Consider the following 25409-nt stretch of genomic DNA (forward strand, 5'->3'; position numbering starts at 1 on the left):
AATAATAATTTTATTTCGACCATCTGATTTTTCTATATATACAGATAATCAAATACCACAGAGTACAGACTAAGCCAACTATGAATGAAAACTTATCACATATCGTTCATCAAAATATCAAACGGTCATCAAATGCATAAGACTTCGTGGAAAATCGATAAGAAATGGCCCGAGGGAGAAACAAAACATTTAGATTTTAGACTATATGAACAGCTGCTAATGATAAATTGAATGGACCGGTCTTCTTGACCGGTACTACCAGATCGAAAAAGTCATAAATAACTCAGTTATTTATTTCGGCTAAAGCAACAAGTGTATGTAAGTGAATCATTATAAAATATTATAAAACTAGTATGGGATGTTCTATATTTTTATAAATCACAACCCATTTTTATCTTTGTTAAATTGATATATTTCTTCACAAACAACGGTAATTAATTTATATTCTTATAGAAAGGCTCATAGGAAAAATACATGCTCACTCATCTTAAAAGTCTGTTCTGAGTGACGTCTGTTTTCTTCTTTTCTAAGTGTCCTGTATTTATATTACCACATACATCAAAATCGTATAGAAAATACTACACCATATAGTATGTACATTTTAGTGCGTATCTACGATACGCTACACTAGAAAGGAAACTATTTAGAAACATCAAATATACACATATTGACATATTATCTATGCAAAACTGTGTCCAAAGATATATTTGATGTGTTCTGCGTAAAATGCATTGCGTCGTATAGGTTGTCATGTGTAAGTTGGCGTGTGGCAGAAAAAGGTACTAATTTTGACAGTTGTGTTGACAGTTCTAACAGCTTGGTAGCCTCACGTGTGTCGGTGCTAATAATAATTGTGTTTTAAAGTGTAAAAATCATTACGAAACATGCCAAAAGTAGTGCGGAGTGCAGCTAGAGAAATTATTCTAGCTGTAAAACGTTTTTGTGAAGAGGAGAAACGTAACAATGGGCCGATTATTCCATTTCAACAAGTGAATGCTCGAACAGCGGCTTTGACAGGTAAAGTATTGCCAGTTTAAAGTGATATTTATATCCCCAAATTTAGGGAAAAATAATAATTGCTTTTGAAAGTAAATGTGATTGATGGATAACTTAAAATATTTTTTGTTTTATTTAAGGTGTTTCTGAAAGAACCGTGAACCGTATAGTTTCAGAGGGAAAAATCATGGAAAGTAATTTTACAGCGAGAACTGAAGTCCCTAATCAAGCAGCTCAAGGACCTTCCACATCCACAGCTTGTGATGACAATTCCACACCAGAGAACACTACTTCCGAGGCTAAGACGATAAAACTAGTCACTCCAGGTAAAAGTAGAAAAAGAAAATTAACTGTTTCTGATTTGGATGACTTTGATCTTTGTGTTATTAGACGCAAAATCCAATCTTATTATTTAAATAATTCCGTCCCTACTCTCAGAAAATTACATTGTGATCTAAAGGCAGACATCAATTTCAAGGGTAGTATAGAATCTCTCAGAAAAATACTACACAAGTTGGGATTTAGTTATAAAAAGAATAAATCCAAAAGGATGGTTCTCATGGAGCGATATGATGTTGTTGCCTGGCGATCAAGATTTTTACGAGAAATAGACAATAATAGAAGGAGTGACAATCCGAGGCCAATCGTTTATTTGGACGAGACTTATTTACACCCTGGCTATAAAGTTAAAAAATGTTGGCAGTCTGAGGAAACTGAAGGTGTCCTTACAGAAGTCTCAGAAGGTCAGAGATGGATCATAGTGAATGCCGGAAGTGAGAAAGGTTTTATCCCCAATAGTCTTTTGTGTTTCAAATCTAAGACCAAAAGTGGAGATTATCACGACGAGATGAATGGAGATAACTTCAGTAAATGGCTACAAGAAAAGCTTATCCCAAACTTAGAGCCCAATTCATTAATAGTGATGGACAATGCGTCATATCACTGTATTAAAATAAATAAACGCGTGACAATGAACAGTAAGAAACAAGAGATGCAAGATTTCATAAAAAAACACACATGACACAGATGACTCTGAAGAATTCATGGAAGGAATAATGCCTCTAACAGACCATAATTACTATAAAAAATAATTTTTTGTTATTGAGTTTTTTATTTACCTTTAATGTAATATCTAAGAATATCCATCAATCCAAACTAAACAAAAAAAGTGGCAACACAGAGGGTTGTAGGAGGCGCCGCCACTGGAACGCCAACTTATACTTGACAGTCTATAGTGGCATGAATATATTTTTTTTAAATATTATAACCCTGTCCGTTTTGGCAAATTCTATGCTTTGACAAAATTAAGAGATTATTTTTATTTTATTTATTTGTTTTCCACTACATTATTCTACCTTAACAGTATCAAGTCGTTTCATCTTCAAGCCATCTTTATATTCATTATTCGTTCACTTTCTGTAAGCGGCAGGACTGTAGTTTTTTTCTATAACAAAGACGTGTATTATCTCTGCATAAGCCACAGATTTAGTAGAGGTAAAGTATATATCATAAAGCTAAGACTATAAACGCTTCCCTACATCCCTAATGTAATGGGAAAGGCCTCTAAACTATGATATTTTCACGGATGTCGAATCCACTGACAAAACAAGTGATAATACATTTACCAGTTACCACAACACGGTATGGTCGAATGACTATAGCCTGCACCATGATCGTAAAAAAAAAGCTTACGAATTACGATGTAAATAAATAAGTTACAAAATAGTGGTTGTAACTTTTATTAAAATATCGCATATTCACTAAGTTAAAACTCATTTAATTTTATTATGATGAATTTGATACTAATATTAGTACAAGTATCTATAGTTGTTCCTGTTGTTTTTATATTCGCGAGAGGATTATACATAATTTATTTCATATATACTGAATCATGTGGTTTTAATCATTCAAAACAATCCCTACGAACAATATTTTGCGTTGGATCTGGCGGGCATACAAGTGAGCTTCTGAAGCTAATGTCGCAAATGGATATGCAGATATATACACCTCGTCTCTACATTATGGCAGATACTGATAACACCAGTGAAACAAAAATACTTCAATTTGAAAATAATAATAACAATTATCAAATAAGTAAAATTCCACGAAGCAGAAATGTCAATCAGTCGTTTAAGTCTTCATTTTTTAGTACTCTTTATGCAATCTTTGTAACAATTCCATTCATATATAAGTTCAATCCGAATCTTATATTTTGTAATGGCCCTGGTACATGTGTTCCAATCTGTATAGTTGCATTTATCATGAGATGTCTGTTTTTAATAGACTGTAGAATTGTTTTTGTAGAAAGTGTTTGTCGTGTAAGAACATTATCACTAACTGGAAATATATTGCAGTTCTTTGCAGATGTATTTGTAGTTCAATGGCCACAAGTACATAAAGTTTGTTTTAGAAGTAAATACTATGGTAGATTAACATAATAAAGATTTTCTTTTATTCATCTGAAAAATATGTTTGTTAACTATAAATCCAAGACCGTTCATATCTAACATTTCAGTTTCTGTTTTATTGAGCACATGGAAACCCAGTATCTAGGTAATACAGTCAGGTCATACAGATTAAATATGTCCTTATGCTAGACTGCTTTTCCATGAACAATCAGTTCTAAGGCAACACATTTTTATTGCAAAAAGCACTGACACAGCCATATCACAATTTTTCAGTTCCTATAGAGCGAAAGAATTTTGTAGAATGTAGTATGGTATAGTACCTGCATAAAATGGGATATTTATGTGGGTATGGGCTATTACAAAATACAAAGAATTTTATTTAATAAAATAAGTGTTATAAATATAGATGTATTTTTTTTCTTTTTTATGAAAGTACATCATTCAGATCAACATTATTCTATATACAAATACAACATTAGTTAAAAAAATGTTTGATATAAATTTCCAACAATGTAAATGGTATATTCAGTCTTCACAACATTTTAAGTTGAAATTGAACTTCCTATTAACCAATATTAGTTCTGATGAATATATTTTTTCCTAATCCACATGAACAATTCAATTTATTAAAGTAGATAAATAAATAGAGAAAAGTTCACAGAAAAATAAATGACATAGTAAAAAGACCTATGACACATCATTGAAATGCATTAAAAACACTTAATTGTAACCTTAAGTTTTCTATATCGCAACAAAACTATTACAAATATGATGAATTTGTTTGTTTAGACCACATTAACACAATATACTCTTTTGATTTCCATTGTAAAGTTAATTGTTGTGTTGATACATTTTTTGAAATAAGATTATAGCTCATTATTCAACTATAAGTTTCTAAAAAAATCTGATGATGTCATGACTTTAGATAACAATATTTTGTAGAAATAATTCAAATATGATACATTAAGTCCACTTGATCATTGGGAAAAAATATTTTATGACATCACTAGGCATATCTTAAGTGAATTGAGCTTGCAACTTGATTTATAGCTTGATTTTGATAAGTATTTTTAAATGTTAATGTACTCTAGAAATTAATTTTATTACATTTGTGATGATGACTGCTTTAAAGTATAATAATCTGATTTAAAATTTGCCTACATGTTACAAGCCCAATTAAAATTTCTTATCACAGGAGATTTGACCTTACAAGTTTAAGACATTCAATCACAGATAATATTAAGCCAATGTCTACAAAGGATTCCAATTTCTTAGTAAATATTGCTTCAGTTATAAGTATTTATAAATACTTATGTAAAGCTTTGTCAAGAGACTCCATTAGTTAGTACTTATAATATAACAGCTTATTTATACATATTAGGCACAACTACGGACAAACCATTCATGATAAAAGTTAGTCATGAATTTTTTAATATTACCATAATAATATGTAAATCCTAATATAACAACTGTGCTAACAAGGTAATTTCTAGGTACTATAAGAATACTATGATAAAGTTGACTATGTTATTGAACATAAGTACAAAAATTAAGTAAATCTTTAAATAACTAGTGACCATACTATGCATCTAAATTTAAGGCTTAATGTCTTCTGTAGGATTTGTTTGGTTACTGGTTTCGTCTTTAGCATCAATATTGTTATCAATATGAAACTTTTCTTCACCTATTAAATATATAGCTTCATCATAGGTGGGTGGAGGTGGGTCAGAACTTGATGGTTGAGGTTTGCTTGTGGCAGCATTTGCAATGAGTGCATCATATGATGGTGGCAAGGTTGCACTAGATGCTGTTCTAGGAACTTGAGTACTATATTCTGCTTGAATACTTGCCATGTCCTAAGAAGAATAAAATAATTGGTAATCTTTTTTATTCAATTTATAATATTTCATACTCTATTAATACTGTACTGATGAGCTTAGAACAGAGAAATTGTATTTTAGAATATGTAAACATAACTTACTGGCAATATTTACATAAGATAAAAAATTCAGGTTAAGGTTACCATTATTTGAACAGACAAAAATCATGGTATTTTCTGTAAAGGTAATTAGAAATATAAAGTGAAGTGAGTAGTCTATGATTAATATTAATAACATAGGTATAATAAAACTGTTTTTAAAACTACACAATATAATATATTTAATTTGGCTCACCCTAATAATCGCACGCTGATGAAGTAGCATTTGAATAACACTTTTTCTCCGTAGATATAGCATGCTCTTCACAGCAACCATCATACCCGAGCATATGAATATAGGTCCGACGAGCCACATATGTCCTAAATTACTCAAAATATATCCATCAGCTTGACCAAGAGCAAGCACAGTAATAACTGTACCTACTGAAAATAAAACCATGGATAGAACGAAGTAGGAATAGCTTGTACAATCACATCGCCCAAATCTTTGATCTTCATCTAATTCGAAATCACGGTGCCGTAGACGATGTAAACGTTGTCGAATAAATGGACTATCAAATACAGTCGCCATTTTTTAAACTTCTATTTCAATAAGAACACTAACCCAAGAAATATTAAACATATATTAATATGAACCTTTGCAATGGAATACACTGTCAATATGTTAAGTGAAATTATGCCAAATAAAAATCTCACATTTCCTTGTAAATGTTAAGTTCAACATCCGTCTATTATTTTTGACTATGAATTTGTTAATGTTGTGTACTGTGAAGCATAGAATATAAATATTCCATCATGCTGTGGTCTTTACTCGCCACTTCCAAATTATTAGAAAATTGAATAAGATTATTTTAGAGAAAACTTACTAATATACTAATTTACATAAATGAAAAAAGGACCATATTGAAATTGTTAAGTTCTCCTGTTAGTGTTAGTTTAATACCTCTAGTATATATTTTGTCCTGTGCTTGCTAGCTTGTGATTGGTAGTTAATTATCATAACAAAATTCTCTTGTAATTTGACTGAAGTAGTCGTAGTCGTAGGTCGTTGTCACTAGTCTTCAAATGATCTGTGGTTATTTCTTATGGTGATAAATAATAATATATACTGAGAAATAAAAATTATATAAATTGCAGATCAACTTATTTTCAGATAATTTGAATTCTAAATATTTTTTATTTTAAGTATTTAATGCCTTACAATGATATCTCTAAAATGGGCTGGCGGCAGTATTTTTCAACTTGTTTCTATTATTTTCTTATTATTCTATTTAATCGGGATTCTTAATGTGAATTTTAGTGATAAAAACAATTATTGTGCCATGACATATATGTTCGAATATCCTCAATTCGTGGTAAGAAAAATAATTTGTCATCTTAAATATATATTTTGAGCTAAACTTAAAGCTGTAAATAAAAGTTGAATATAGACTATATATATATAGATGTATAGACTTGAGAGTAATGTATGAACAATTATGAAGAATTTTGGTAATAGTTTCGCTTAGTATAAGTTGGGATGTTAACTATGTATTAATTAATATATTTTAAAATTCTTTACTTTCTAGCGAATATCCATGGTTGAAAGTAATATATACCCACAATATGGTTTATACACATATAGTGAAGGTCGTTTTACAGAGAGAGCCAGGAAGATGTGGTAAAAAGTTTTTTCTTTTATGGTTTATATATTATTTAATAATTAGTAAGTAACAAAGTTGATCATATTTTATAAATATTTAAATAATCATCTCTCCTGTAACACACTTTATTTAACTAAATAGTATAGAGAACCAGTAAAATAGGTTCATTTAGCAAATAAATATTATTTATCAACCTCAGGTTTGATGGTGTGCCTGTGTTATTTTTACCTGGAAATTCTGGCAGTCACATGCAAGCAAGATCTCTTGCATCAGTAGCATTAAGAAAAGCTTTATCTAATGGCTATGAAAACCATTTTGATTACTTCACAAGTAAGGTTTTTATTTGAATTAATAAAAATTAACATATACTTATTTTTAACATTTTTTTAATGTTAATTCTGATTGCAACTTTTCAGTAAGCTATAATGAGGAGTTGTCTGGCCTTTATGGAGGAGTGCTTCAAAGTCAAACTCAGTTTGCAGCAGCTTGTGTTTCAAAAATTTTAAGCCTTTATAAAAATAAATACACTAAATCTATTCCATCATCTGTGATATTAATTGGTCATTCAATGGTAAAGTACCAACAGTTTTATATCATATACCAAATTAAAGTGGTAAGTAATTGTGAGTGTATTACAGGGAGGAGTCATAGCTAAAAGGCTATTGGCATACCCAAGTACAATAAATACAACAAATATTGCAATAACATTAGCAGCTCCATTAGAAGCACCAATTGTAAACTTTGATCCTGCCATAAATGACTTCTACAGGTTAATGGATTTGGAATGGAAAATTTATATTGAACCTAATAAAGAAATTAAAGATAGAAAGCTATTGATTAGTTTTGGCAGTGGCCCTAGAGATGTTTTAGTGCCTGCTGGGTTAACGTCATCAAATGTCAGTAACATTAATACTTTGGTAAGTACTTAAGATAAGCTGGATTTTGAAAAGCCAGGAGTGTGATCAAATAGATATTTCATTTAAAGTGGCATTATAACATTACAATTCATTTTTTGAACAAATATTTAAAGCATTTGTAAATTTTTGTAAAATTTTTCATCACAAATGTGATGAATGAGATTCTTGTTCAATTATTGTGAGTGCTACATAGGGAATGGTATAAGTTTTTTAGTGAAAATGTTTTTAGGCATCCGCAATTCCAGGAGTATGGGTATCCCCAGATCATATCAGTATGGTTTGGTGCAAACAATTAGTTTTGGCTATAAACCGCTATCTATTTGATATCATTGATACAAGGACAGATCAAATTACTGATAACTATGAACATATCCAAGTGAAATCTCTACAATATTTTGTGGTAGGTGCGTTAATTGATATAATAATAGATAGGTCTGATAATGTAGCTAGATCAACTTGCACAATTGTTGCAATTCCCAGCAAATAAAAAAAGTCGTTAACTTCAAACCTCCTAAATTATCTAAATTAAAGTCGCTCTCTTCTTACTGTAATATTTAGAACAATTATTTCAATATAGCAACAATTTTCTGTAAACCCAGCTTAGCTAAATCATAGTTTAGTACAAATTTTATGACAGGGTGTAAAGCCGAGTTTGGGTTATAGCGACTGTTTGTGATGATGTTTCTGTAACAAATTCTTATATACCCCATATATAACTATAGGTAGTTAAGCAATGGGTTATAAGTGTTTGTTTCGAAGTTAAACCTATGGATCAGTTACGAAGTGATATTCTGAGTAAAAACGCAGTTGATCCTTCGTTGTTATATCCGGATATAACAACGAAGGATCAAGGTGGTGGTCTTTCCGTCGTTGTTATAACCGAAATCCACTGTATATGAAATCATATTGTATTTTTTAATATACTTTCTCTTTAAGGCTAACCGTTCAATGACTTTGAGCGAGAAATCGCGTGCAAATGTTAATATGATATCGGACGCGTTTTGGTACGAAGATAATAGAAGGATTTATCAAATATCTAGACCAGAGATTGACAGGTATTATATTTAAATATTTGGGAACATATGTGTGTGATATTAAGGTATATCAAATTAAAATATTTTTATAAAAAAATTATGGGTTGGGTTTACAATTCAATACCTTGAATTTGATTATACTGAGTATGTACGAATCTAAGCGTCCAAATAACGAATTATTATCTAGTTTGGTTAGGTTAGGTGTTGAATAGTAAACTTTAACCAAATTTATTTGGCGGAAAAATATAATATTAATATATAATATAATAACGTCATAAAATATATGTAGTGTATTGGTATTAACTTAAAAATTTCCAACTGACGTGGTAATTTTCAGTTCGTTGGCGAATCTCCAAAACCCTATTAATGTGCAGTAATCGTTATTTTAGTTGCTTCTGTACGTATTGCGTCAGAACCAAATTTATGACTACTATTAGCAGGGATGATAAATTTTTACATTACCTACTCTTAAATTATATTATTTTATTGGACATACGGTCTTGATTAAGCTTAAACTTTCACGAAGAACATTTGGGAAAAAAAATTGAAAGCAAAATTTCATTTAATTTTCTATATTCACTGTTTTCTTGGCTAGGTAGTTATCGCAAATAGTGTAAAATTTTATAGGTTCTAAGGTCTACCTGTGATTTTTACAAGTGGTTTATTATTAAACTGAAATGGAAATATAACTATAAGCTCTAAGTGTTGCCTCCGAGAAATGACTACTAGCATGCCGGTAATGAACTTGTAAACCATGTGCGTGTCCATGGGCGGTGCGTGCATGTGCGATTATAATTAAATTTAATGTACCTATGTTTTCCCCCTGTCTCATTTTTTTTTGTGTCAGGATAGGAAGCTTACCTGATTAGGGATACCGCCGCCATTAGACGGCTTACATTGGTAGAAGGCTCGCGAGTGCATTGTCGGCCTTTTCAGAAAAATTGCGTGCGTACAAAGTACACGTCAGTAGTGAAACGTCTTTGTAAACTAATTATGTATTACTAAGCTAAAAGCCCCAATAGATGTACTAGTATATGATCACTCCATGTAGTTGTATATCTTCATTAACACTGTTTACACATTGTACACGTGCTAATGATAATATAAATAATACTCAATCGGTCTTAATCTCTCCCTATTCTTCGACAAAACGCTGCAAATCTTTGTGACGTTTCGTAAAAATTTAACCCTCATGCGCCTAAAGAAGTTTCACTTCAATAATAAGAATAGGAATCTGAATCTTACCTTACCTTACCCTTTGACCCAACGATAGGTCGGGTTATACCTACTTATGTATAACGAAGAAATATTGTTTTGCGGAGTGACGCCATGTTAATAATAAACTAGGTACCTCCGTTTTCAGGACTACGTACTTGATGATTCGTCTTGTAACATTTCCGCAAAATCGATTTGTTGCTATTGAAACTGTTAATGTCGATGACAAAGAATGGCTTTTTGGGTGTAACGCTAAGGATGTGGATAGTACATACAGATATTGGTAAGTATTTTTTATATTATTTATACGAATAAATAAATCGTGGCGCCACAACCTCTTTAGGTCTGGGCCGCAGATTTCTGTATCTATCTATAGGTGATCAGCCTAGTTTGACAAATGATCATGAAACATGAAGCGCCACTGTTTGTTTTTTAAATGTGTAAAATTTTGATATCTTATATTATTGTATTTTTAAAGCATGCACATATAAATAAAATACTAAACAAATCGGTCTAAACAAAATCGATGTTTAGTTGTAGTAGTTGTTAAGATGTTTGAATTTCGTTGTAGTTATGTTCGATGTTTTGTACTCTAAGTTCGTTTAATATGCAGAGTAATTCATGTATGTCTATATAAAGAAATAAAAAAAAAGAATTTTTATCCTTATATATTTATATTATTATAGTAAAACAGCGATGTCGTTAAGCGAATTAAGTAGATGGAGCGGTTCTGCCACCGAAGTAAAACGGAAAGTGGCCACAATTAATTTGCACAGTGTTATAGAGAAATATCCCGAATGGACTCACGTTATTGTTAAAGTATCGCCAATAAGAAAGCCGGTATGTATTATATTAACTACTAGTTCAAATCTTATACAGTCGAAACCGCTTATGACGACATTAGTAACATCCGGTATGTTTTTATTTAGTTTTATTCACCAAAATCAAAGGTCCCGACTGAATTCTATGTATTAGGTACTTAAAAACGTCATCGCTTTGAATGAAATTGGATGCATTGACCGCGATTAAAAATAGTGGCGGAGAGTTTATTGCCAGTTCTTCTCTTCCGTTCTACGCCCTTGATTTGAGAACTGGCAGTAAATGTAAAATTAGATTCATTTAATATTTCTTTTTTTTTGACGTTCATAAGTGTACATTATGTTACCTATATGTATGAATAAATAAATTTTGACTTTGACCGGAAAAGCGTGAATATTACCACTGGTTGCTTGAACAGTGCATTTCCTGATGATGAATAAAAATAAAAACTTGTCCATTTCGTATGATTAAATTAGTGATATATGAATTACAGATTACTCTAAACGTTGATATAAACGATTACGCGTCACGTCAAATTGTCGTTAACCTACCGTCTACATTGTCGTTTACAAAACACGTAATAAAGCAAGAAACCGAGCCGAATAGCTTGTACTACGAGTTGATTTTACCGGATTTAAATGCGGTACACGAAGCGTACCTGTTGTATGTGGAACCCGTTGACACGTGTCATACGTATCACGTGACCGCTGAGATGCAAGTCCCGTGGGCGAAGAATAACGAGTACTACCATTATTTCACGTAAGTAGATGGGCTAAAATAATTATTAATAGTGGTTTAAAATGTCGCTATACGTCAGTACTTATACAACAATGGCGTAACTACCTTGGGTGGCACCCGGTGCGGAAGTTGGTGGTGTCACCTTTTTTTTTTTTTAATTGAGGGGAATGCATTTTCGCACAGAGTGTGTGACTCGCTCTTAAAGCCCTACCCACTAAACCACTCCCATCAATCACGTCACTGTTGGGGTAACTTGGGGTCGCGTTAGCATTCTACCAAGAGACCCCGTGACTGGCTGCTGCAGCAACCATCTTCCATTACATTGACATCGCATGGTGGTGTCACCCCATCGAGAGTAAAAAGCAATAAATGGTATAAAGGACATTGATCATTTATTAAAAGATCGCGAGTATGGGACGGGGAATCCCCCAAGAGGTTTTATAGGGTTAAGCCCTGATTGGGAATCACATTCGAAGTTTTACAAAATTATACCTTTTATGTTTTTTTATTAATAGATAATAATTCCGGGTCAGGGTATATCTATTCTGGTGGAAGGGTATTCGTACTGAAGTGATTACAGCAAAATCTTGCTACATGTACAAAAACAAATATAGATTAAAGTTATTGTAAAACGAATATAAACCAATAATCTTTATTACACAGCTAAAAGATTATACGTAATAAAAACCGATCTCTATTATCAAAAAAGAAGTATTACATATTGACATTGAGAACTACTCAAACTGTCATAATTAGTGTAATTGTTTATGATAATCTTAATATATATAAATTACACAACGTTTGTCCGCTATGGACTCTACTATACTTAACCGATTTCAATCAAATTTTGCATACCGTGTGCAGTTTGATTGCATATATATATTATTCTACTGTACTGTGTGTATGTCACTAAACTACTCTTAAACGGCTGAACAGATTTTTTTCCGCGTTTGGTTTGAGCCCTTCATGGTTTACACTCACAAATCAGCCGATTTATCTAAACCATCAGGTGACAGTCGGTACTTTCATACTTTGTTTGGTATCCTAATCGCTTGAAATATCATGCAGGACAACGTCTGTAGGATCCGCTAGTTTTAATATAGATTATTAAAATTTTCCTTTAGCTTCTTGCAAAAGCCTATTTTAAATTATCCACTAACAGACGGTGACTTTTCGAATGCCAGAAATAGCCTAAACCGAATTGGCTTAGGCTATTTCTGGCATTTTCTTAAAGCCTTTATTTCTAGACATATTTTTCAATATAGTATTAATACGAAAAAACGTAATCCCTTCGTGTGTTTAGGCACTTAAAGCGTTCCCCGATGAAATTGAGGCTTTTCAAAAGTAACCCAAACGTGACTTCAGATGAGAAAATAAAAATCACTCTTCTATTGGATCCTAAATGCTCATTCACGATAAGGTGAGTGCAATTGTCCTTGATTATTAAAACAATGTGTCATAACTGGTTTCAAAAAGGAGGTGTGTTTATTGGGTGTTTAACACAGAGCCTATTGGCCAACGGTATAGAATTATTAACAATACATATTACACACACACACGCATGGGTGGATTTTTTTTGATTTTTTGAGATATTGATATGTTCTATATATTGTGAAACATTTCTATCATTAGTAGTTTTCGCACCGCGTGCGTTAAAAGATATTTTATAGGCGTTTTTTACACTTTGGGCAACATTATGGTACCTTATTATTTTTCTTGCTATTAATCCTATATTAATCAGTGATAATAGAATTCACATGGTGAAAGAATTTTTTTTAGTCTAAATATACTTACAAATATATCTTTCCTCACAAATCTATCCGCTTTTTAATAATAGTATATATAAATGAAAGACACCATGTGAAATTGTTGAAATTAGATGATTTTTACCAGTTGCCCGCGCGAAATTCGTTTCGCGTTAATGTGATTTCTTACTTCGTCTACCTTATTAGCAGCTACATGCCAACATATTTAACATTTTGCCATTCCACCTCCTAAGTACTTAATAAAACTTAATATTTTTGTTAATTTCTCTATATATAAACATTTAGAGTTTAAAATATTATAAAACAAATTACTCGAATTATTACAATTATTTTTGATATTGTTACACATTCCATATAATTTAACTGGGAAATCACAGGCTCCTAAAATACAGTTTTCACTACAGGAGAAACCTGAAATACTTATTAGTAACCTGTTTATGGCAGTAATTTTTTTTTTTAAATAGGTTTTATATGAATTTTTGATCAAAATTTATTTAATTTGTTTTCAGTATATCAGGTAGCTGGTACTACCGTCTTGCCCAGTTGGTTCGTAATTACACCCCAGTTTTAGTTCCATATGTGGCTGCCATAGTACTTTTAGCAGTACGGGCCAATCTCATAAGCTTGAAAGAGAATGGAACCTGTATCTCAATACATACAGCGCTTATGAGCGAAAGTGTCAAGCCATATTATGTATTGGTCTTCAGCCGACTGGCTATTATGGGAATAATGTAAGTATTTTGCATAGTAAATAAGATCTTTGCATAAATTAAATCTAAATTTGTTTATGTATCACAGTCTAAATTTAATTTTACCCAAGCGAGAACTGTCAAAAAACCCCGCCATTTTTAATTGCCACGTGTCAAAAACAAAGATCTTGTCCGTTAAACTCCGTAGAGTATAATTTAGCTTTTCGTTGTATTCTTTTATACATCGTGTATTATTTTAAGTAAGACAATACCTTGTCAGAGTTCACGGCTCTTATTATATTAAAAAATATATATTCTTTTTTAATTAAGTACATCCAATTTATTTTTTCCATATAAAAAATAATAGTATACTTTACCGTTATTCTAACGATATGTATACGGTGCATATCGGAACATAATAAAGTTGATAACAAGTGGATATCACTAGGTTTATGGCCAAAATGCCATGAATAATTGGTTAGCCGGAGTTAATTTGATAAGAGCGTCTTATACGCCATTTGTATGAATACAAAATGTTCCAATTTTTAGTTTCCAAGTTACTCCTATTTCCAACTCATTACATAAAAGTAAAAATATTAAAAAAAATCTAACTTCAGTAATAAAGAGGTTTTTTGACAATTGACACAATTTTCTAACCATAAACACATTTTAGCGCTAATTTCGTGGATTCAACTAGATTTGCGTAATAATAACATTGTGTGAACGAAGTTAGTTATGACTAGTTAAAATTATTTATTCGTTTAGTCTTAAAATGTTTTGTCACCATTTATTTGCAAAGTAACACGAGAGCGATAACGATAAGTGAATTGCTATTTGAGTGGGTAAATAGCTATTGAGTGTATGCAGGCAAAGGTATCAAGTAAAAATAAGATTAAGAAAATATTTAAATTATACTTAAAATCTTTAATTATATTTTTAGCTATTGTATATATTAAATATCTTCAGGTCTGTACCACTATTGACAATGATATTAGAAAATGCTAGCTGGAATAATTTAGAACTCCAGTACTTTACGAAATCTTTGTTAGTACTGCCGGCGTATATGACGGCTCTCGGTATAGTGAACGTGGCAGCTGCCGGGATACTTGCTGTGATGGTGTTTTCATCACAATTGGCGCATCGATTGCTTTTTAAGTAAGCGTTTTCATATTGCAGTTACATAGATATTTTTTAATAATCGACTTTTTTTGTCTAATATTTGGAAACAAATTGTTTCGCTGAGAAGTGAGTCTTCGTTATAATAATAATAATCAATCATGGAGGATCATGGCGTCAGATTACATCCGTTTTTTTGATCATTTTTATTTCATAGACAAGTAACTTTCTGTGTCTAACACATCTCATCACATAGGACCAAGCGCTAATTGTGCACATACAAAGAATATTCTTATGATGCTTAGCCGTGATTCGAACGCACGATCTCAAGGATAAAGGTTGCATACTGCAACACTGCTCTTTTATCATTAACAGATCGTAAAAACTATGATAAGATAATACATAGTAATTTATTGATAATTTATAAATTGTTATATCGAGTTTAATGCTGGGAACTCTTAAAGAATAATTCCCGTCGTTTCTCGCACTTAACGCTGGCATAGTTGGTTTAGTTAATTTATAAACGCCCAAATATAATTCTAAACTAAAAATGTAATGTATCAGTTGGTGCAGACTAGATTCTTACAAATGCATTAAATAAATACCGGGCTGTAGAGTCACTGTATTATTAAATTAGAATAATATGTTAATAGAATAGTATGGCGCGGTGGCAACGGACTAGCGGAAAAGGTGGCGTCGGGTCTCCAAAAAGTTCCGCTAGTTGTGAGTGCGGCGCTAGTGTGCGCTGTGCCACTCTCGTGTGGTGCGGCGGCATTGACAGCGGGAGCGGCTTTTTACGCGTTTATGGTATGTTTTTTACTGAAATAAATCGTAAATTAGTATTAAATTGTATAACTTATTAGAATTATTATAGTCCGTAATGCTTTTTGAAACTGTTCCGACAACTGTACGCCTAAGCAAGGAACAATAATCATTTAATTATAGTTACTAACTAAATGGACTTAGGCTTTAAGAAAAAGCCTTATTAAAAAGCCGACAATGCAGTCGCGAGACCACTGGCATTGAGTCTCCATGAGTGGCGGTATCACTTAACATCAGATAAGCATCCAGCCCGTTTGCTTGTTCTATTAAAAAAATATATAATATATATCCCGCTAAAACTTAAAGCTAAAGGTTGCCTTGAAGAGATCGCTTGGTAGCGATAAGGCCGCCCGTTGCCTCCCTTGTAATTGTTATGTATTGTGTTATTTGTGTTTTTTTTGCAACAAAGTGTGAATAAATAAATAAATAAACAAAAGCTGTAATTACTAAAATAAAAATATTAAGTTAATTATTTAGTTACTTTTTTTTATTACTTAATGTCACTAAACTTAACTTAGGAGAGTTCGAGTCGAAATTAGAGACATGAGAAAATGTTGAATATTTCTTATAAGTCGATTGAAGTATAAACTTGTAACGGTACGCGGGGTTTATAGAAATAATGGTTAATGGTAGACTTAATCATATGAACGGCCGCGGGAGATTTATAAATTTGTTTTTTTTTGTGTTTAAGATATTTCACGTCCAGCTTCCGTTCCAAATAATTAATTCTAAAAAAAAATCATTTCTAAAATTTTTATTATAAATTAATATTTAACTTAAATTTATTTCATAATAATTATACTCGCCCTACATGTGTAAAGTTTCATTTACCTACGATTTTTTCTCAATATCAAGCGTCTATGACTACACTACTTCCTAATAAAATATTTCCTGCAGATATCAAAAATGTATGAAGAATATCTGGAAGATTACGTGTATAAATTATTGGCAAAAATTGGTAGTAGAATCTGTATGATGTTCAAAAAACAAACTAAGGAGACATGTTATAAAGAACTCAAAGACCAGAAACCTGAAGAGATTACTAATGCAGTCGTCAATAATGATTGTAAAGATGCACCCAAAGAAAATGTTGATGAAGATCTCAATAATATTAATTTCCACATGATGCTATTCTTTATGTGGATGTGTGTTACATTAGTTAATATACCAGCACTTTTGACATGGGCAAGGAATTTTAAGTAAGTCACTTTTTATATTTGTTCAGTAGGTACTAGCACATCCGAAAGATGTATCTCAACCTGTACACACTTGTTAAATACAAAAATAATCTTTCAATTGTAAATCTAAACCATGTGCACTTAAACAAAGAAAAAAATTCAGCAAAACCGGTCCAGCAGGTTAGGAGTTTAATTACAAACACATCCGCAGATTTATATAACATGTAAATCAACTTTAAAACTTAGATATTTCTCATTTTTTTTAAATTCTTGTATGCCCAGATTACTTAGAATCATGGATCTTATTTATTAAAAAATAATCCTATTATAGTAGTCAAATGAAAATTAGGTTAGTATATGACCATGGGTTCCTGGAGTACTTACTTTTCTAATTAATTATAAAAAAACACTTTTGTATGAAGTTTTTAAAAGAAGAATTTTGTTGAATATATTTATTAGTTTTTAACATATTTCTGTTTTTTGAGTAGTATCACTAATATGTTATAGGTACAGCATGGTATTAACACCTGACACTTCTTACCACACTGGTATGCTTATGTCAGCTTGCTCGGGTATTGTTTGGCAAATGAATGGACCTCAAAAGAAATTGTAAGTAAATTCTAATATGTATTTACAAGTTTTTCAAGCAAGAAATTTGAATAAATCTTATTCACTACTTCTAACTGCTTGACTAACCACTAATGCCTGAATGCTATGTACAAAATTTTACGAGTTTTCTCCAGGATTCAAACAAAGTACTTCCATTTGCATTTACCACTTTGCCATAGTGGCTATGAGAGGCTAGTTTAAAAATACCTTTATTCTATTTCAGAAAGTTCTATGATGCAGTGATTTCGCTGCTCTTTACAATGGCGGTATTTATCATAGCACTTGGACCATTTTCACTATCAATTATTAACTATGGTGTTGCAATTATGTTTGCCATAATAACTATACAACAATTATTCAATAAAGAAGAAAAATCTTGTAATACTGCAGGAAATGCCACACAAGATGAGAAAGAAGATTCCACTGAAGAGCCAAGTACCAAAGAAAATCTTAAATCTAATTTAAATAATATCAATGAAAACACAGTTGCTAGTAGCTCTGAAGAAAAGTCTCAAAATACTAGTGAAAATATTGAAACTGAACTAAATTGTGATGTCTGCAATGAAAGTAGACTTTATACAATGTTCAAAAATCTCAGAGACAAAATTAATTTTAGTGATGACCATTAAGATTTTTAATTAGTAACTGGAATGCAACACGGGACCCCTACATGAGCATATCACACTATAGTTAGTTTAATATAGAAGATTTTTGGCTAAGGTTTAGATTATTTTATACTGTGGTCATACTCAAATACGCATCTTTATGAAGATATTTTTTTTTTTCATATATTTTAGTAACTCCTGTTCCTATTATAAAATAATTTTAACTGCCTATATTGTAGATATTTAAGATACCTGTGCAAGGAGGGGTCTTTGAAACAACTACAAAATGTATTGAGTTATTTGTATTTTATTTATGAAGTTTTTGAATCTTGAGTAAAATGCTCCTAGGTAATAAAAGGTGACTGGTGCAATATTGAGCACTAGTTGAAGTTAAGATCTTCATCCTAGTACAATAATGTAAATTTATGGAGTAATATTTTTTTAATATTAAGTGCTTGTAATTAATAGGGAATCTATTAGAGAAATATATTTAACATAAAAATTCATGCTGAATTTGACATTATGTTTTGAGATTATAAGACATGCTAATAAATTTTATAGTACATATTTATATTTATTTCATTACAACACTAGTTCTGAAGCTTCAACATTTAAATAAAAAAGATGCTTCATATGATTTCTTAATATGTGTACAGTGACTAATAATATGGAGAGGAGCCTAATACAACAATATATCATCCCTGTATAATGATAACCTTGTATGTACATAGAATGGAACATTAAAGGAAACAAAAAAATGTTTCATTTTGTCCATAGTTAAGATATTTAGATAGCAAAAAGGACTTAGTTGTTAATAACATAAGTCCTTACTAACTTATCTCATTAAATGACAACAGTCTAGATTCTAGAATAAAAAATTCATTCATTCTGCAATATTTAAAAAAAATACAAGATCAAACATTAATATCCATTAGAGATTTATAAGGTGCTTTGATTTTGTATAGAAACACATTTAGAGGAATAATAATATAATTAGAAACTTAGAAATTAATCATATACACACAACACTATTTCTTTCCTTTCTTGCCAGCTGGTTTTTCTTCGGTATTCCTTGGGTTCTGCCAGTTAAGTGGATTGCGCCGATACATAGGCCACGGTGGCACAGTGAGAACTGCTGCTAAAATAAATCCTGCACCAAGAATGTACACGGATTGTGAAAACTGTTGAACTATATAACCCCAAACAAATCCAACTATACTGAATAACGTTATGATTGCTCTATATAGTTTTTCTGCTTTTGCTTGGCCTACATAGTCAATGTGAGTCGGTATTGATTTAAAAAACTCCATTTTCAAATATTTAGTACTTGTGGCAAATTTCTAAACAAACTAGAAAAATTTGTCAAAATATTGTCAACGTCGCCGGATTGCACCGAGTTTGGACACGTCATAATACTTTGGTTGTACACAGATAATAAATTGTTAATTGACGTCTGACAGCTAACACATTTTTTCTCGAAAGTCCTTAAAATTTATAATTTTTAGAAGAAATTATTTTCTCATACCAACTTTAATTAAGGAAAGCGCAAATACGTTAAATCTAAGACATAAAATTCACACAAATGCACAGAATACATATGGGAAGCAACATTTGCTTGTTTATGTTAGTTATCTATTCATCAATGTCACGACTCACGACTTTCATTCGGATTTGTCATTCTAATGAGAAATTTACATTGGAGTTTTGATGTCAGTCGATTGTCAACATCCAGTACGATCGGACTCATTAGGTTAATTTTATAAAGATAATTTTATTTTATTTTCAAAAAGTACAATAATCAAATTGATAAACAAAATGACTTCATTCAAACAAGTACCTCTAACATGTGGTGGCCACACAAGACCAGTCGTGCATTTGGACTTTAGTGATGTAACAAAAGACGGATATTTTTTGATTTCGGCTTGCAAAGGTAAGTTTTTAATCTTTTCTACAGTTGGGGTGCCCTTTTGCCTTGGCCCAGATGTAGGTGGAAGACTTGCAAGTGAGTAATTTATGGATATTTGTATTCATAAAACGACAGATGTTAGATGTTGTTAATTGGAAAGGCGACGAAATGTTTTACGTCCGTATGGAACAATTCTTTCCATGTATGGGGCTGACCTTCTCTTTCCGGTCTTGTAGGAAGTACCTTGAAGTTCCGTTTAAGTTTCCTGTTGGGCCTTGTTTACCTTGATTAAGTCGTGCTTTTATTTATATGTACAGTTGCGTTCATTCTTTGTGTAAGTTGGAATTGCTATAGGGTCAACTAATTGTTACTTTCCTGTTCAGTGGTGTTGACATTTCACTCATACCAACACTGGGTCACCTTGTAACTCATTCAAGGTGTATTAAAGCACTTGACATTAATGTTTATTATCATACTGCATTTTATTGTGAACTTTCATTTTATTGTATGTTTATACCCTTTTTTTGAGAATTTGTATTCCAATAAGATTTTGTTGTTTATAGTTATTATTTAAAAAAATGAATGATTTCCTAGTGGACAAAATATATTGTTATTTGTAATGACTCTGGTATTAATATAATAATAATAAAATAATATAAATATAGTTATAGTCCAAATCAACAACTAAAATGAATTTCTTACTTTTATATTTTTAAATTGAAAGCTACATTTTTTTTTATCTAATTATAAATTATCATGCATAATGTAAATCTATCTGTTCATAGATGGCAAACCTATGTTAAGGCAAGGTGAAACTGGTGACTGGATAGGTACATTTGAGGGTCATAAAGGTGCTGTATGGGGTGTGGCTTTAACTCAAAATGGAAACCTAGCTGCAAGTGGAGCAGCAGACTTTTCAGGTATATCAGAAAATGTAGACAATTATATGATAAACTCATCAAAAATTTATTGTTATTATAAATAACATGCTTTAAAGGATCTGATATATCTTTGATTAATTTGAAATGCTTTGTGGTGACAGTATATTTGGGATTTCAGCAAAACTTTGGGATGCACGTTTTGGTGAAGTTTTGCAAACATTTGACCATGAGCACATAGTAAAAAGTGTTAACTTCAATGCAGAAGACACTCTCTTACTTACGGCGAGTAATGAAAAGCTTATCAGGGTTTATGATCTTAATAAGCCTGAAGTTGGCGGTAAGTTTTTGTTTTTGTTATCTAGATCTACTCTCTACATACTAGACTACATGTGAAAACTTCGACAATGTAACTCAAGGTGTGAAAAAAATAAATATAATGTAAATTAACCTGGTACAGTTTATAGAAGATTCATAATCATTTGTCTACCTACTTATTTAATAAAATTTAAATCCAGCCGTTCACAGCTGGGATGAACACTAGAACAAACTCTAAGACGGTTATACAGTCTAGCATTAGGGCTAAGTATGACTCATATGAATTTCCAATACTCTTTTGGCACCCGGGAGTCGCATTTAGAGGTTTATTTTACTTCAAAATCTTAGGAGTAATCAGAAGCGAATTACCTTAGGAAGTGTCTTATTTAATGTTTGTACGTGGCCTTTCAGCTCTAGAAAAACTCAGCGCACACACAAGTAGTATCAGGCATGCTGTTTTCTTGCACAATTCACGTATTGTAAGCGTTAGTGATGACCTTACTTTGCGTGTATGGGATCGTAATAGTGGACAGGTAGGATATTTCACCGAACTAATGTATAGCAAACCGTTTATATAAATATACATATTAAGTGGTGGTTTTAAAGTGACCTTTGTGATATTAGGTACAGGTCCTTACATATGAAGTTGACGTTCGGTCGTACTGCACTTCGATCTCAAATAGCTCCTCCGATATTTTATTTAAATAACAAGTGAACGAAATTTTCCAAAAATCAATTCAATATAGTTTTTAATAGTTTAATAAAAAAATACTAGCGGCCGGATCTCGTACCATCTTTGATTAGAAATTTCAAATTGAATTTTTTACAGCTATTTTACTTGAGCATTTGTTTTTCGAAAACCACGATGCAGTTAATTTTCTACTCTAGAAAATGGAACTGACTTAAAATTTATTGAAATTGATATGAATATTGTAGATATACTTCTTCAATTTAATTTATTTAAATGCAGGAAGTACAAAAGGTTGAGTTCTCTTCAACACCGAACAGTCTAGAATTATCTAGAGATGGCGCTGTTTTGACAGTTACACATGGTAAGAAATAACTCTTATATCCTTTTTTTAAGGAAGTTTTCAATAAAATGTTTGTGTTTTGACTATGTATTTACATAAATTACGAGTCACGTTGTTTGTCCGTTATGAACTTCTACTACTTAACCGATTTCAATCAAATTTGCACACAAAATGTGCAGTTTGATCTAATTTAAAAGATAGGAAAGCTTACATATATATATATATCTAATTTTACTGTACCTATGTATGTCACTGCACTGCTCTTAAACGGCTTGACCGATTTGAATGATTTTTTTGTATGCATTTGGATGGAACTCTGGATGGTTCAAATTCACAAATCAGCCCGGCAGATGGCGATGCAGTCTGTACTTTCATATGTTGTATAATATCCTAATCTCTTGAAATATCACGCAGGACGTCTGTCTGGTCCGCTAAATATATTAAACGATATTTAATATCTTTGATAATTTGTTTTATTCTTTATTAATTAAGTTAAGCTAAAAGGATTTGTTTTTATTGTATTTTCAGGTACAAATGTATCCTTCTATTCTTCGGACACGATGCGTCTAATGCGGGAAGTGGCAGTACCCACCCGATGTTATTCCGCGTCTTTGGCCCCGAGTCGTGCCACTTTTGTCTGTGGCGGAGAGGACCTCAAAGTATACAAGTTTGACTACAATACCGGAACTGAACTCGGTAATTACTAGACCTTATTGGTTTTTTTTTTTTTTTTTTTATAGAACAGGGGGCAAACGGGCAGGAGGCTCACCTGATGTTAAGTGGTATTCAATTTTTTTATGTATGTACATTCTTAAACAATGTGTATGCCTAAAATATACAATAAATAAAACATCACAGATTTAACATACATACACATCAATAACATTAGAACTTAAGCAATACATTAAAGGAAAATCTAAATGAACGACCACGGAATAAACAAAAATAAAATAAAACAAAACAATTTATATTAGATAGATAAAAATAACAGTATATATAAACAAACAAAATTAAAACTTAAACTACATTAAGATTAAGGAGCCTGCAAAACAAAGTTATGGAATGTTGGTAGACTGTTGTAAAACACATCAATATTTTCATCAATGTTTATATAATAAAGTTGTAAGCGATATAGCCTATTCACTGGACTATTAAAACTAGCATAGCTAATTTAAAATAAATTTTCTATTTAAAAATAATTAACTCGAGAAGTGTGAATATTTTTGAATCAGCCCTCGTATTTTGTATGTATCTTGATTGCTCGACGATGTTCAAGGCATGACTGGTTTATATGAGTTCGTTATTTATAGAAACAACAAAACATCATATTTTACACCTCTCTGGTAGTGAGAAAGTTTTTCCTATTTCCATCTAAATTTTAAAGTCAACAATGCAATATACATAATATTTACGAACAACAATATTATTTAATACGATTGCGATTTTCATTTGTTTTCGTAATTTTTCAGAATCGAATAAGGGTCACTTTGGTCCCGTGCATTGTGTGCGATGGTCCCCAGACGGGGAATTATACGCGACAGGCTCTGAAGACGGGACGGTCCGTCTCTGGCAAGCCGTTCCTGGACGAGTTTATGGCCTTTGGAAGCGAAGTAACGATGCCGCGCCTCTTGCTAATGGATTTAAGGAGGTTGCTGCCAACTGACACAGCCCAATGGTATTTATCAAAATCTGCAAGTTTGCTATTTTTATTTTCAGCTTTCAGGTCATTCCAAGATCAGAATCTGCTATTAGGATATGGGTATAAAAGAAAAAGAAAACAAATTAAAGAAAAAAAACACAACGTATATATTATGTCGCAGCCACCTAGCCGATTAATTAAAAGCCTAGCCGTTTAACTAACGTCCTAAAAGATGTTCAGCCAATTGAACAAACAGCTATGCAAATGACTTAGATCGATGACGTTTCATTACTTCCATAGCCTGTTGACTGTTAATTTAAACATAATTAGAAACTATTCAAACTGTCAATATGACGTCGGAAAACCACAACTTTCATGAAAAACACCAAGTACAGTGGAACAGTGTAGTGACAATAATAATGTAAATTTGACTTAAGCAATTTAATTTTAAAAGAAATATTTGTTATGTCATGTGTTTATATACGAATGGCCTAAGCATGAGCCAGACAGTTTATTGAATGTTGTAATAAACGCTACGGATGAATATCTTTCATGCCGTTAGTTAAGCGACGCCGTTTAGCTTAAAGGCTAGGCTATTTAACTAGTTGGCTGTGACATACATATAATAATTATAATTGAGAAGGATTCTTTTAGATACTATTTGTATATAATATTTGGGGTCGTGCAAAATTTATATTGGCATATAGATTTTTGGTAAATCAGGGAGTTTGGTGTTACCAAAATTATGGTTCAGTACCATAACTAGTCTTAGAAAATTTTACTAATATGTATTTAGAAATAACTTTTAAAATTCCTCTCACGATTTTTAATGTTTTTCTACTTGTTTCAGAGTAACGAGGAACAATAACGTGCAATCGAAACGGATCGTTTGGTTTTCGTAAAGTTGACGATACCCCAGTGCTAGTTTTTAGTGCGGGTTGACAATTGAGACTAACATTTAAAAATCAAATTTTTGGTTTGTGTTGTTTATTTTTTTTTCAACACATTTTTTTATACTCATGAATTGTTTAAAAAGAAACTTACAGACTTGATAATATTATGGAACGAAATAAATAATTTGTAAATATATTCGTTTTATTCTGTATAAATATATTATTAAGTAATAATTTTTGTTTGTGCGTG

At 31.6% G+C, this 25409-nt stretch overlaps 6 protein-coding genes across 7 annotated transcripts; 4 read left to right on the top strand and 2 right to left on the bottom strand.

Moving 5' to 3' along the window:
* Positions 1-962: 962 nt before the first annotated feature.
* LOC123689511 lies at positions 963-2017 on the top strand. The gene is made up of 2 exons (XM_045629842.1): positions 963-1017; positions 1137-2017. The coding sequence occupies exon 2, from the start codon at positions 1184-1186 to the stop codon at positions 2015-2017; it is 834 nt and encodes a 277-aa protein (XP_045485798.1). The 5' UTR covers positions 963-1017; positions 1137-1183.
* Positions 2018-2473: 456 nt separating this feature from the next.
* Positions 2474-3809, top strand: LOC111000130 (UDP-N-acetylglucosamine transferase subunit ALG14 homolog). The gene has a single exon (XM_022269484.2). It carries the CDS (start codon positions 2784-2786, stop codon positions 3432-3434), a length of 651 nt encoding a protein of 216 aa, XP_022125176.2. The 5' UTR covers positions 2474-2783; the 3' UTR covers positions 3435-3809.
* A 28-nt stretch (positions 3810-3837) lies between these two features.
* LOC111000158 lies at positions 3838-6082 on the bottom strand. The gene is made up of 2 exons (XM_022269515.2): positions 5579-6082; positions 3838-5260 (listed from the first exon to the last, which is right to left on the bottom strand). The coding sequence occupies exons 1-2, from the start codon at positions 5912-5914 to the stop codon at positions 5000-5002; spliced, it is 597 nt and encodes a 198-aa protein (XP_022125207.1). The 5' UTR covers positions 5915-6082; the 3' UTR covers positions 3838-4999.
* A 284-nt stretch (positions 6083-6366) lies between these two features.
* On the top strand, positions 6367-19061 carry LOC111000103 (GPI inositol-deacylase). Its single transcript, XM_022269449.2, has 17 exons — positions 6367-6698; positions 6912-7003; positions 7186-7316; positions 7403-7557; positions 7625-7903; positions 8133-8303; positions 8840-8958; positions 10301-10435; positions 10839-10992; positions 11465-11730; positions 13013-13129; positions 13985-14206; positions 15131-15319; positions 15934-16087; positions 17000-17301; positions 17788-17889; positions 18113-19061. Exons 1-17 carry the CDS (start codon positions 6546-6548, stop codon positions 18516-18518), a joined length of 3147 nt encoding a protein of 1048 aa, XP_022125141.2. The 5' UTR covers positions 6367-6545; the 3' UTR covers positions 18519-19061.
* Positions 19062-19466: 405 nt separating this feature from the next.
* LOC111000105 (signal peptidase complex subunit 1) lies at positions 19467-19906 on the bottom strand. The gene has a single exon (XM_022269450.2). The coding sequence runs from the start codon at positions 19802-19804 to the stop codon at positions 19523-19525; it is 282 nt and encodes a 93-aa protein (XP_022125142.1). The 5' UTR covers positions 19805-19906; the 3' UTR covers positions 19467-19522.
* A 284-nt stretch (positions 19907-20190) lies between these two features.
* LOC111000141 (serine-threonine kinase receptor-associated protein) lies at positions 20191-25242 on the top strand. Of its 2 annotated transcripts, none has more exons than XM_022269495.2 (8): positions 20191-20424; positions 21186-21320; positions 21460-21618; positions 22008-22129; positions 22567-22648; positions 23156-23323; positions 24097-24302; positions 25117-25242. In XM_022269495.2, the coding sequence occupies exons 1-7, from the start codon at positions 20310-20312 to the stop codon at positions 24288-24290; spliced, it is 975 nt and encodes a 324-aa protein (XP_022125187.1). In that variant the 5' UTR covers positions 20191-20309; the 3' UTR covers positions 24291-24302; positions 25117-25242. The 2 variants fall into 2 exon arrangements, with proteins under 2 accessions (XP_022125187.1, XP_022125188.1); XM_022269496.2 differs by lacking the exon at positions 20191-20424 and adding an exon at positions 20744-20837.
* Positions 25243-25409: the final 167 nt, after the last annotated feature.

This window comes from Pieris rapae, chromosome 10, assembly GCF_905147795.1.
Source record: "Pieris rapae chromosome 10, ilPieRapa1.1, whole genome shotgun sequence".
Classification (NCBI taxonomy): domain Eukaryota; kingdom Metazoa; phylum Arthropoda; class Insecta; order Lepidoptera; family Pieridae; genus Pieris; species Pieris rapae.